The 13,764-nt window shown below is 42.7% G+C and overlaps 1 protein-coding gene across 1 annotated transcript in view; it reads left to right on the top strand.

The window, feature by feature from the left end:
* CRMP1 (collapsin response mediator protein 1) overlaps positions 1-13,764 on the top strand; it is a 50,855-nt gene that overhangs the window by 33,683 nt on the left and 3,408 nt on the right. Inside the window, exons 7-12 of the mRNA XM_059817448.1 lie at positions 1,187-1,255; positions 3,302-3,422; positions 4,520-4,676; positions 9,123-9,264; positions 10,903-11,073; positions 12,315-12,494. Of these exons, the coding sequence (XP_059673431.1) occupies positions 1,187-1,255; positions 3,302-3,422; positions 4,520-4,676; positions 9,123-9,264; positions 10,903-11,073; positions 12,315-12,494 (840 nt within the window). The remainder of the gene's footprint in view (positions 1-1,186; positions 1,256-3,301; positions 3,423-4,519; positions 4,677-9,122; positions 9,265-10,902; positions 11,074-12,314; positions 12,495-13,764) is intronic.

Below are 13,764 nucleotides of genomic sequence, written 5' to 3' on the forward strand. Positions count from 1 at the left end.
ATGAATCATTATGATTTTCTAACCAAAATATTCTTAATTACACAGTCAGAGTAATACATTCCTATGGATGCATCTTCAGCCTTGATTGATTGCAACAAAGGCAAAAGTATATGTGAATATTAACTTGCTCAGGTTTTGCTGGAGTATGTTGGTAATGTGTGAGCTTTTCACCCTCGGGGACCTGGGATCCAATATTTATTAAATGACACAGTAAAGTATGTTCGGTAACTTCATCCTGGTCTCCAAGGGACATTCGTCTGTATCACAGAGTCATTACATTTGTTGAACGTGGCTCATCAGAGACCTGTGGCCAGGGCAGGCCAGGGTCGGAGGTACGTCAACAGCTCTGGTCCCACTTCTGCTCTGCTGGCAGACCTGGACCAACCTCAGATCAGAAGTGGTTGACCACCATTTTCTACAAAAAGGGACATTTATTCCAATATCACTGCTTGACTTTAAATGAAAAGATAAGTGAAGCTTTTTATCTAGTTTTAAAAATTGATCTCACTGCTGCGAAGCTGTATAGCACTGATTTTTTTTCTGAAAAAACCCCCGTTGGTCCCAAGATGGGCTTTTTGGCATGGACACAGTGCCCTAACAACTGGAGGGCACTGTTTTGCGTTCATGAAAACATAATTTTAGTGATTCACTCTAGGAAAAACGTGTTACGGAAAACTGGATGCCAAAGGCAAGACTTTATTTGATGAAGTGTCTGCAATACTAGAAGTTTAAGGAAGATAACAGTGCTTCATGGACTGCAGCCAGAGAGGAACTTGTGCAAGTAAAGAATTGCAGGCTGGAAGTATCTGTAATTACTACTTAGTATAACGATTGAAACTAGTTCCCTGGGTTGGTCTCTTGGTGTCAAATAAGACTTTCTGGAGGGCAGAGGAGATTTCCGATAGTGCAGCCCAACAGCCTGAGGCACAAATAGGCTCTATCGCACTGCAGTGACAAATCTTCCCCTGAAATCTGTGCTGGCTGCTCGGAGCAGACGCCGGGGTGGCTTGGGACCAGTTGAGAGTAAGTGTTTTCAGTCCTCCTCCCCCGGCAGCAGGCTTACGCAGCTGCATGTACACAGACAAAAAAGGAGTAGTCAGACAATACGGCTGTTAATCTGCCAGAGGTGCCTGGTGGAAGGGTCTCGTCCTGGAGCGGTTGTCAGCATTTATCTGCTGTGTTGCAGGAACAAAAGCGTATCCTGGAAATGGGAATCACCGGACCCGAGGGACATGCCCTGAGCAGGCCTGAGGAGGTAAGAGACTTCACTCATTTTGACATTCGTGGAAATAATTTGTCGAGCATGTGGTTTCAGAGCTTGGCTTCTGTATGTGCAGATGATGGATGGGTGCGTGGGGAAGGGCAGCGGTCTGCTTCTCCCATGGCCTCTTCCAGTATTATTCAAAGCCTTGAAAAGTCCAGGTCCCCTTCATCTTGTTTGTTTGCCTGAAATGCTCTTTTGATGCTGCAGCAGGTGTGTTCACTCGGTTGGGGGATGAGCACGTCCTTGTACACTCTGGAGTCTCAGCTCCTGCTGCCCTGGGCATGGCCGTGCATGTATTGAGTGTGACCCTTGTGATTTGATTTGTGATGACAAAAAAATGGGCTTATCAGGGTAAAAATCAGCAGTGCAGCTTGTGGGTTAGGCTTTGGAGTAACTGCATTCATTAAAATGCTTTGGCTGAAAACCTCCTATAAGATGCATGGGTACATATGTACCATGCATATGCATACGCCCACATACAAATCTACATTTCTGCTGGCAGATACATTTGTAGTAGAAATGCAGGCTGTAGAAATGCAAGTATGTGAGAATGGAAAGATGCTGCGAGGCAGCTCATTTTATGCAACTCTCTTGTAATAAAAAACAGGCTCTGGCATGGATCATCCCAGGCATCTGGAAAGGGTTTCTTTAATGAGAAGGAAAAGGTGGAGACATGTGGATGTCCCTTAATGTACACAATTCAGACTGTTAATGGGATGATGGAGGGCAGTAGTGGGAAGTGACTGCTTTCCTTGAAGACTAAAGAGACAAGGTCCTGGGGATTTGAGGCTAAACTTGACGAGATTGTTGTGGTTTGCAGATCTTTATATAACCTCTCCCCAAGGCAAAAGGAATCAGCTTAATTGATTGCATTCTTCTATTGAATTGTTTATGTACTTTTTCATTTTGCTGTTTAACTTCCACCTAAATTATTCTAAAAGAATGGAGTTGTTTCCTTTTAATGAGAACAAGGGCCTAAGGAAAATCTGCATTTGCAGTTTCCAGAAAGGAATTTTGCGTCTTTCTGACCATGCGTTTGAGCACCTCAGCCCCGGCGCTGAGGTACAGAGGTCCTGCCTCCTTCCCTGGTCTTCTGTGGGTGTGTTTGGGGCTTCCTGAGCAAATGTTGTGATAAAAATCCTAGCAAAACCTGAAGCGATAGTCTGATTTAAGAAAAAATATTTTACAAAACAGTGAAGAATTAAGCCATGTGGTTTTGGAAGGGCTAAGTTGCTCAACTTTTTAGCACAACTCTTGGAGAGAAATTCTCTGACATCGAGTCGGTATTTTCAGTCACAACAGAGTTTTAGGTATTAAAATGCTGATACTGTGAGTCCATCTGGGAAGGAGGTATAAGTGCTGACTGGGGAAAGGAGGCTCCAGAGCCGCGGGGAAACACTGCTCCTCTGTCTGAAGACGACTGCTTTGTGTGCCTACGTCCCAGATAGCTCCCTGGGAGGAGATTGCCTTTACTCTTGCTGACAGGGGGGACTTACTCGGTGATACTTCAAAGGCTTTTGTGGATTATGGGCTAAATTCAGTCCATAGTGCTGAAGATGCTGTTTGAGAATACTTTACATTCGCTGTCATCTTATCCTTAGGTAAAGATTGCATAGGGTAAGGTGCCAGGGAGAGCTCAGAGGTTGTCTTCGAGCTCGGCAATGTTTCCTTGCTTCGTTCTCCTTCCAACTGCAGGGTAGAAGTCTGAAGCAGAAGGGTGGGAAGGAGGTAAGGAGGAGCCCCATCAGCCTCTTGGATGTGACCTTCCCTGGGGTGCAGGGAGCCAGGGAGCTGTATTTGTGCTGGGGCAGCTGTACCCCGTCAGCGAGTACAGCCTGGCTGTGGTTACTCCTAACGCGAAGTGTCTGAGGTTGGGTTAGCTCCCTGTTTCCCAGTACTGCATCTCTCTCTATGGAAAAAGCAGAGTCAACCCCTGAAGAGTTGTTGCTAAACAGTGAGAAATATGGCTCGGTCTTCCAGTTCATTTTTTCTTGAGTCTGCTTTTGCAGTTAACTTTTTCCTCCTTGTTTTCCTCAGCTTGAAGCAGAAGCAGTTTTCCGTGCCATCACCATTGCCAGTCGAATAAACTGCCCAGTGTACATCACCAAGGTGATGAGCAAGAGCGCGGCTGATATCATTGCACTGGCCAGAAAGAAAGGTAAGAGACTTCCCTTTCTCCCCCAAACTTGTTTTTTTGTTGAATAGAAGCTCAGTGGAAAAACCTGTACATCTTGACCCAAATCACAAGATATAGGGAGGGGTTACCAAAGAACGGTAACACCATCACAGACCCTAAATATTTATGGCTGGGAAAGATGAAGGGAAATCCTTCTACATTTTGCAGTTGAGAAACTCTCTCCACAAACTGTCCCCTTGAAGATTGTCTTGTAACTCTTCTTTATCCTGTCTTCCCTTTTACTTTTTCCTTAGACTGCTGTATCTCTGTTTATGGGAGGGAGATATTTTCTTCCTAACAGGGTCTAGCACATCCTCTGTGGCTTTTGGGGGTATTTCAGGGTATTACCGTCGGAGGGGGGTGGCTTGGGCAGTAAGCCTGCTGTTAGAGATGCCTGGTGCTTGCTCCTGGCCTTGCTGCTGGAGACTGACCCCATCAGATGTGCGCTGGGGACATCTGCGGGTCGACACTGCTTGCTGGGCCATGGAGGGATGCAGGTTACAAAGCACCCAAAAGGGACTTGTGAGCCTGGGGGCAGCCGCTTTCAAAGCTGCATTTGCGAGTCAGGACTGTTCTGCTGGTGGTGCTACAAAGCGGGTAAGCAATATGGAAAAGCCAAAGAGCAAAATATCGTCTTGATATTTGTATTCTTGGAGACGTGGAGTATGGTGCTGGGGACCATATGCTGCTATCTGCTGGTACTGTGCCCAACCTGGGAGCAGTAAAAAGGCATCTGTCTGCTGGAGCCCATCCTCCACCTAAATGCACTCCGAAGCGGAGCAACGTAGAAAACATTGCTGTGATTAAAACAGTACAAATTAAAACCACATCTGAACTGTCTCCTTCTGGATTAGAAAGGGAGCTTTGTAAATATGCTGATCAAAAGCATGTGTAGCTCAGAGAGCCTCCTGATTAATTTTTTATCATACAGACAAAGCCAGGGCTACTTCATTTTCTGGGAGCTACACTGGCCATGTAGCAATGCGTAAATTATACATGGCTGCATGCAGCAAGCAGTATAATGCGCTGAAGAGAGAGTGGATTATAATCAGTTCCTGCATATCTTTGCTTTCCCCAAGGTCCTCTTGTTTTTGGAGAGCCGATCACTGCCAGCTTGGGGACAGATGGGACACATTACTGGAGCAAAAACTGGGCCAAGGCTGCAGCTTTTGTGACCTCGCCACCTCTGAGCCCTGATCCTACCACTCCAGATCACTTAAATTCACTCTTAGCATGGTAAGACCTTCATTTTTTTTACAGGCTGATGGTCAGGCAAGTGCAAAAACCACATGGGATGAAGCATCTAGGGATCAGCTCAGTTTCCTTTAGACCAGTCTCGTACACGAAACAGCAGAGAAGGGACCGTAGAAAACCAGGGACGGTTATATCCCTGTGTTTAGGCTGTCAGTGAGGTGAGCAGGCATGGACTCTCCAGCTCCTGGTTAGCATGTTAGAGAGGTAACTGCTGATTATTCAAGAATTAATTCATTTTCTTTCTGCTTTTCAAGTGATTCCTAGTTGTACAGCTAGATAATCTTTAGCCCACGACTTCAAACTGGTTTTCTCCCTAGTGCTCTATTTTCTTCAGCCGAATTGTTAATATATGATTGGATGGCATCCTCACTGTCCAGCGTAAGCAACAGCCTGGTGGATAGACCCCCATCTGTGAGAACAGACTCAGTTTTAAACCCCTGGTCATACCTGGCAAGCACAGCTCCTGAAATCAGGGTTGTCCCTGCATACAGAGATACCTGGAACCAAGAAAACTTTCCTGGTGCAGTTTTTGCCAAAGCTGGTGCAGGTTTGTAAGCTATGTGCACTTCTGAGAATTAGGCTGTCCTAAATTAAGTTGTGTTTGTAGCAGAGTTCGGTGGTTTTAACTCCTGTGCATTGCAAACTTCTGACTTGGTAGTTTGCCTTCATCTGGGTTGGATCAAAATCGTATATGTTTACTTGTGTTTGGTTCTTGCAGCCTTGTTTTTACTTTTAGCTTGCCTTGTGTCTTTATAGGTTCCAGGGTCCTCAAGCTGGAAGTCAGCAAAGATAAGTGGTACATATAGAGAAGGTATGTCAGGCACGAGAAAGAAGCCATAGTGGATTACAAAGGAGACTGTCAGGGACTCACGTGGAGACAGGCTGGTGAATAGAGGCCATCACTTGACAGGATAGGGGTATGGGCTGACTATGTTCAGGTTGGAAGGGAAATGAAAGGAATGTGGACTGCAGAGGGAGAAGTGTCTTTCTCATATAGAAAAGAAGACATCAGCAATGCCTTGCCAGCAACCCAGACCATAAACCCATCCCTGAAAGTATTTTCTGCCGGTAGCCAACTGTGTGTCTTCTTTAGCTTAAGCAAAAGACCATCTCCTTTGACATGATACTAAAATTCACAGCTGAAATCCCACCAGGACAGATTGCTAGTGCTGGAGTGAGGAACTCAACTTACCATTCAAAACCTTATTTAATGCCATGTGGTGGCACTCATCTCACCTGCTGCCTATGCTTTCTAGGGTTTCCAGTGCTCTAGACAGAGCAGTAGAATTTGAACCCTAAAAGTGACCCATTGGTCTTCAGAGAAGATTTCCCCCTGAGTTTAGTTTTCCACGCGATAACTGGCAGGCTGTATGGCAGGCAGTGCCAGTGTGGCTGGTAATAGAAGACCCCTGCATGTGTAATTCAGGCTTGGGCAGAGCTGCCCTTCAGGTGGATGGGCACATATGTGTGAAGGGAAGCTGCCATCCATGAATGCCATTGCTGCAGTGTGGGCATCTCTCCTTGCACACGGCGGGTCGGGCTGCGCAGTCCCCCAAACCCAGGGTATAACTCAGCTGCCCTAACGATGCTGCATTCACAGCACTGTCAATGAATGCACAGTTGAGCTCTGAGTTACATGCATTTCTGGTAAGAATACGCAGGAATTTTTTCTGTTGTGATGGTCTGGTGGCAGAAATGATTTTCCATAATTAGGCTTTCTGTTCCTTAAAACAAGGAAGAAAAATTACTTTTCTGGTCTGATCCGGCACTATCAGCACTCTAAAGAGTGAAGCTCATTGTGTGAGGGTAAGGCTGTTAGCTTGGCTCTTTATTCCATCAGACATGGCTATATGTTTTCTAGAAGAGAGTCCCAAAATAATAGTATGTGGGTCAAAACAGATTAGCTAAAATAGCAAGAGAATTTTTAGAACTGGAATACAAATAATGACTTTTTTTAACGCTAACATCAGAAAGACAAGCTGAGGAGACACAGAAGTTTTCATTACCCTCCATGCAAAAATGGCTTTTTTTTTTTTCTAGTGGCTTAAAGTCCAAGATCTTAAATGACAGCAGCTTAGCCTGCTTTCAGTTTTAATACTTTAAATCTATACCGTGAAACTAAAAAAAGAACTGTATATTTTATCAGTCTGCCATGCATTCGTGGGGATTTTTATGCAAGGATGATGGTAAAGACAGTATTTAACTTTTCTGTTGCACTGCTCATTAGGAGACCAATATTTTACATTTATTAAAAAATCCTTACCAGCATTCTTCCTCTGCAAGTACACAGCATACTGCTTGTGCTGTTTTCCACAGGAAGTGTTGATTTTGCACTTTGAAAAGTTGGATGTATAAAAATCCAGCGTGTCTCATGAGGTTTACAGATTGGATTTGCCTCATGATATTTGGTCCTTGTTTCATCTATGGGCCATGCACCTGAGGTAGCTTTCATCTTCCATGGTGTGCTGCTGCGTTATTGCTGCTGTGATATGCCATCTCTTCTGAACTAGAGATGTGAGATCTTGGTGCTTCATGGAAGACGTAATGTGCCTTGAAAGCCTTGTTTACAGTGAAGAATAAGATGACGAGGTATTGATGTGGCGTTTAGAGCTACACATATGTCCACTGTTAATTCCCACCACTCCCTCTTTTGGAGATGTTTTCCAAGGTGATCCCTTCTTGTCTGTCAATTTTTTAGCTGATCTGATGGTCATCCCCCATTTGACAGTAGACTATGTCTAGACAGTAGGACTGCCCATGTGGTTAACCAGGAGGTGTTGGGTGGCTCTTGAGCTACATGCTTCAGCTGCAGAAGTCTTCTGTTGACTAGACTGGAGAGTGCAATGCATGTCATTAATTGTCATTAAATGTCAGAGGAGAGGGAAAACGGAGTTCAGAGGAAGCAACTCCTTTTAATCAATCAGGTGTAGGAATTAATAGCATGGTGTAAGAAGCACAACATAACCTCAGGGAAGCGGGCAGTGATACAGGGCCTGGCTGTGACATTCATGTTTTCATGGTCGTATTCATCAGAGTGCAGAAAAGAGAGAGAGGGTAAGCCACAAGAAGCTTAGCTGACAGAAGAGCAACAAAAAGGAAGAAATGGCATTGCAATCTTCTGCCTTTATTGTTGTGTTAGAATAAATGAATGTTTAACTGATGGATTGGGTTTAATCCTGTGGAGTAACACCAGGCAGTCATTAAGAATCAGGAATAGCTAAAACATAGCTGCCTTTTCACTATTAAATACATGGGTTTGGCTTCTGCTAAAAAATGGATGGATGGATGTGAGCATGGTGAAGAACCAGAAAAGAGGCCAAAGGTTCTCCTCTGTCAGCAATCATTAGGACTGGCAGCCCAGAAAATTGCATTAGAATTACTGATGTGTGACACTTTTATCCTCTGTACATGGCTATTCGTTAGCTTGCTGGAATTTGAATTTGTGGACCAGAATCATTCAGATGTTTCAGAGCTGGGACTTGCATAATCAGTTAAAGAAAAGGATGACAGGCTCTTGGGGACATCGTCCTGCTGGAGTGATAGAAGAGAAATCGCAGTGTGTTTTAATGTACTTGACTCCTGTAAGCTTAATTAAGACCTAAAAATATCACCTGTTTCCAGTGGATATTGAAGAACCTATCTTCTTTTTGTCTTTCTATTTTTGCAAGATTCTGCATATTGGTTATGTTCTTCCTCCTTATTCCCGAGAGCAGCTGTGATCCCGTTCTGCTCTCTGCAAAAAAATTTTCTCTAGGCTGAAAAAGTGACTGCTTAAATAAAAGCATTATTATTTGGAAGCTGGTTTTGTGTTTCACTCCATGCCTTTTTCTGTGTAAGACCTTTAAGTTAGATAAATCCAGAGCACTATGCGTTTCTTTGTGTAATTAGAAGACTACCTGATTAAAAACTTTCCTTCCTTTTTTATTTTCATGGTTCTATTTTGGAAGGTCAGACAAGAAATATTCATGTAAGAATTGCAAGAAAAATATGTGTGCGGGGAGAAATGCAGGGAAACAAGCTTGATGCTCATGACTTTGCATTGTAAAATTTGCCATTATTTTTCAACATGGTTGTGAATTAATTTATCTTGAGAGTGTCAGACGTGTCATACAAGCTTCTGATCATTTCCTTAATCCTCGAGTGATCCTTTGTCCTGGTTAGTGGGCTTGTGCCTGATCTCTGTCGATAAGCAGCCTGAAACCCAAGGGGACTGTAATCTGTGCGTTCAGGGTGTTCCTGGGGGAAAGTGGAGATGTCCAATGCCATTGTCACTCTTCAGTGATCTGTAGCCAACATGTAAAGGCTGCTGACATGATTTACAGCCTCTGCCTCTGGCGCGTAGGCTTGAAAGGTCCATTCACAGCTAGTCTGAGACCAAGGTAACCTTGGTGATGCCTGGTCTAAACCTTCTGTGTGTTAACTCCACAGTGGGGACCTGCAGGTGACGGGAAGTGGACATTGCCCGTATAGCACTGCCCAGAAAGCCATTGGAAAGGACAACTTCACTATGATTCCTGAAGGGGTCAATGGAATTGAGGAAAGAATGACTGTTGTCTGGGACAAGGCTGTAGTAAGTAATTACTTACTTTTATGGATGAAAAAGAAATTGAGTGTTGGCTGAATAATGAAAGCCAGGAGACTCTTGGCCAGTACTTAAGTGACTTTCTAATATATTTCGGAGAATTCCCTGAGAGAGCGCTACTACAAGGTGAATTGTTTCTTTCAAAAACCTTCTCCAGTTTTATAAACTCAGGGCTGTGTTTCACTTTTGACACTGCAACACCATCGTGTTTTATTAGACCGGAGGCTTCACAGACTCCCCCGCTCAATTTTCCAGGGGTGTCAGAGTGGATGCTTCTCAGAGATGTAGGATCTGGAGCAGTTTAATGATTTTGAAGCGGACCCCATATAAACGTGGTGAATGAGTTGTTTGAATTTGGGAAGTGTCTCATTGTTTTTGAGAAATTATGAAATTTGAGAAATGGATGGCAGCCGAGCCTGAGGCTAGACATAAAATGCTTTGAAGGAGAACATTGCATGTAATTCATACTGGCATGTTTTGCGGTGGGGTGCCGGTATAATTTAGCAATTTTTTGATGGTTCCCTGGATCCTAATATGTAATGAAATTCTCCCTCCATTGTCCATCTTCACATACACACCCATGCACACACACTCACTCACACACACACACAGACACACACACTCTCGTTACCTTACATTGCATTGCACTTGAATGCATGTTGCAAACCGGGAAGTGGTAGTATTTATGATGCTCTCATGAGCACTTCTCCCAGACTGTGTTTAATAACCACTTTCTTCAGGGACTGCTATTGAGATTCCAAGCACAGAAGCAGCTTCAGATATCTGTCATGTAGGAGCAAAGCAGGGAAGCAAGCAAAGCACAGCCAGCCGGTGATATTTCTCTTTTGTTACTCCCACGAAGCAAAGGATTTACAAGTGGTAACATTCAGTCCTGCACCACTGAATAGTTTATATTTTGCAAATCTTATGTTTTTACCAGGCAGGAAGTAAGTGTTCATTTAATATTAAAAAGTTTGGCACTGTTGTTCTTCCTTGGAACATTGTTCTTGCTTCTTGCCAGGGAAGACCCCAAAATACTCTACTGAGAAATCAAAATGCTGTTGTGTACAGCTGCTATTAAGCCATCACTGACTGTATAAAAAGTTCAATTGGTGGTGACACTTCTTCAGGCAAGGACTTTATAATTGGAGTTGTATTACTTAGATGTATAGGTTTGGTAATACTAATAGTAGAATGGACTTAATTTGCAAGAGATGTTTCTAAAAGAGTCTGAATCTTGATCTTTTATTTAATCTCGTAATATTCATATCAGTTTCTCCGTTTTAAAATCGTTAAAACATTTAAATTACTAGGACTAGCAACAAAACACACTTAGGCATCAATGTGTAGAGAAAGGGACCTTAGATAACTGAGCAACTTGATGGTATCATCTGCTTTAAGGTTTTATTGGCTGTTCTTTGGGATGCCAGGAGTAACACAATAATTTACTTGAAACTCCCAGGTGATGTGCCTTATATAAAGGCCTGCTTGATAAAATCTCTGTTTCACGCAATATCGCCATATATATGAACTACATGCTTTCCAATATGTCCCCGACTGTTCAGTACTTTGAATAGTAAATCCCCATTTTATAAACGTGTTTTGCTCAAATCATGTTGGTTTTAGGCCACAGGCAAGATGGACGAGAGCCAGTTTGTAGCTGTCACCAGCACCAATGCTGCCAAAATCTTTAATCTGTATCCAAGAAAAGGCCGAATTGCTGTAGGATCGGATGCTGATGTTGTTATTTGGGACCCTGATAAGGTGAAGACTATAACAGCTAAAAGCCATAAATCGGTAAGGAGAAAAGGAAGACCAGCAAGAAAAAAGAAATGTCACTGTTGCTTTTCAACTGTTGATCTAATTCATGTGATCACCAAATGCACAGGATATAGAGGAGTGGGGTAACTGCCTACTACTATTCTGAAATGGGTAAATGTTTCAGGAGGTGAAAGTATTGAAATCTTGCATTGAAAGCACTGGGATCAGGAAGGATTTCTTTTCTCTCTGCATGCACCATTGCACAATTTTTTGCATGCTTGTGGCAGATCTGTAAACAGGTGTGAATCAGCAGCTCTGTAGCTGAGGTTAGTAAAGCTGTGATGATAAATTTAAAACCAGGTCACTTTTTTTTTTGCTTACCTGAAAAGCACCTGATATAATAAATTGCACGATTAAATCAACAACATTCTAAACTATGAGAGATGGTTAAATATTTTGATAATAGAGCTCTGATCAGCTTCATGGCTGGGATTTTCTATTTAATTCCAAAGCTTTGCCGTGTACTTCTCTGCCCTTAGTGCAGAGTACCAGTGACTCACAGTCACTTCGATTTTGACCGTGACAGGTTTTGCCTTACGTGTTGTCTATCGCAAAGTTGTTCTCTTATTGTTCAGTGCTTTGGTCTTTTATACTGGGGAATTCTTCCAAAAGTTTTACTGGAAACCCAGTAATGTGGTTTACATTAAAAAGGCAAAAAGCTTTAGAAACCTTTAAAAAGTAATTTTAGGTGATTCAGTTTCTGTTTCTCTGTCTTGGGATCTCTCTGCATTTTCAAGAAAGTAATAATCATCTGCCCTTTGACAGTGATTTCCATTTAGATTCAGGCTTTCCTGGTCCTTTCTGGGCTTTTTCAGACAGAAATATGTGTGCTGGCCCCTTTGAAATTCCCTTACACAGTCACAGCAGATGCCTGGTGGGACCATGTCCTCTGGGTATCCGGCAGCTGAGTCACAATTTTCCTTCTTAGTAAGGCTATCATACTTCTAGAGGCTCTGGATAAATATGTAAAGTCCTGAAAAACAAATGTGATAAAGCCTTGATGGAAAGTGAGAAATGGAAAGGAGAAGTCTGGTCCAGGAAAGTCTGATCAGAGAGATTCTTTAAAATAATTTCATATCGAAATGCATTGCTTTTCCTTCAGACAAAACAATTTTATACACCTCTTAATGGCAGTTGACTACAAATACAGATTATAAGTCACTAACTGAAAGAGATCTTGTACCAAACTTGCAATGAATATGTTGGTTGATCCTCAGGCCGTTGAGTACAACATCTTTGAAGGAATGGAGTGCCATGGTGCCCCACTTGTGGTCATAAGCCAAGGGAAGATTGTGTTTGAAGATGGAAATCTGCACGTAAATAAGGGAATGGGCCGCTTCATCCCTCGCAAACCTTTCCCTGAATATCTTTACCAGCGCATCAAAATCAGGAATAAGGTAATGTTGGGTACTATTTAATCTTCTTTCTAGCCATACCCTCTTGGAACCACAGTAGCATGTTTTTTGTTATTATTGTGCTAATATGAGTCCATATCATATGGACTATATGTGACTTGTTCAAAAAACGTCCACAAAACGGGTTCCTCTTAAAGTGTGAACTGATGCAACTTAATTAACACCATGAGCTTTAGTGGGTAGAGCATATAATTGCCAGTTGGGCATAACTGCCTTATGTGCAAGCTTTTGAAGGGAGATGGAATAGTGATAGAATTTACTTTTAGTTAAAATTCAGGAAAAAGATAAAGCTTCTTTGGGAGGAGGGTTAGCCAGAAGAAAAACAGAATTTTAAATTGTTACTGAGCTTTGCATACAGAACTACCACACTGCAGAGAAGAAAAGCATGCAAGCCAGAGATTCTCATTATGTTTGGCACCTCTGAACTGTTGTTGGTGCATTTGCTGTGCTGAATATTAGCAGCATTCACAGCTCAGAAAGCTTTTCTCTTGTGTTTAATAAAGAGCTTGGGAAATGACCAAGATTAAGACTGGGTCGCTTCTAGTTTTGGATTGTATCAGTGCTCCTCTGTTGAAAACTAATTGGCTTGGCAGTAGTTTGGGGTTATTTGGAAATCGCTTCTTGGCACTGAGCAAGGAAGTCACTGTGTGAGGACAGGTAACAAGACAAATTCACTAAACCTCATATTTTCTTCAACCAAGCATGTATCATAGCCTGTGAGGATGGCAGCTGAAATTAAGTCTACGAGCAGGTTGATAGTTTTTATCTTTCCTCATTTGTTATACAAATTCCATCAAGTTGTGGGATACAAAAGTTCTGCATTTCTATGGAGAAAAGGCACTGTAAAAATCAAATGCATCTGCAAAAGTTTTGCAAAATACCAATCACTATTGCACTTTTTTACATTATCCACCTAGATGACATGGGCCTTCTCTTCACACTCGCCTCTCAAGGGTTTAGCGCATGGGAGTGCTATATAAATTAGTGACGCTGTCATTTAAATACTGAAAACAACACTTGAAAAACAAATACCAGAGAGTGGTGTCTTATACCAGGAGTTTGCACAAAAGTAACTGGGCTAAGTAACCTGCCTCTTGCAAGTGGGCCTGGGTTTTGGGAAAGACCTTTGATCACTGGAGGTGTTCAAAAAAATGTGTAGACGTGGCACTTCGGGACATGGTTTAATGGCCATGGTGGTGTGGGGTTGATAGTTGGACTTGATAATCTTACAGGTCTCTTCCAACCTTAATGA

Source organism: Gavia stellata, chromosome 5, assembly GCF_030936135.1.
Source record: "Gavia stellata isolate bGavSte3 chromosome 5, bGavSte3.hap2, whole genome shotgun sequence".
Lineage (NCBI taxonomy): Eukaryota > Metazoa > Chordata > Aves > Gaviiformes > Gaviidae > Gavia > Gavia stellata.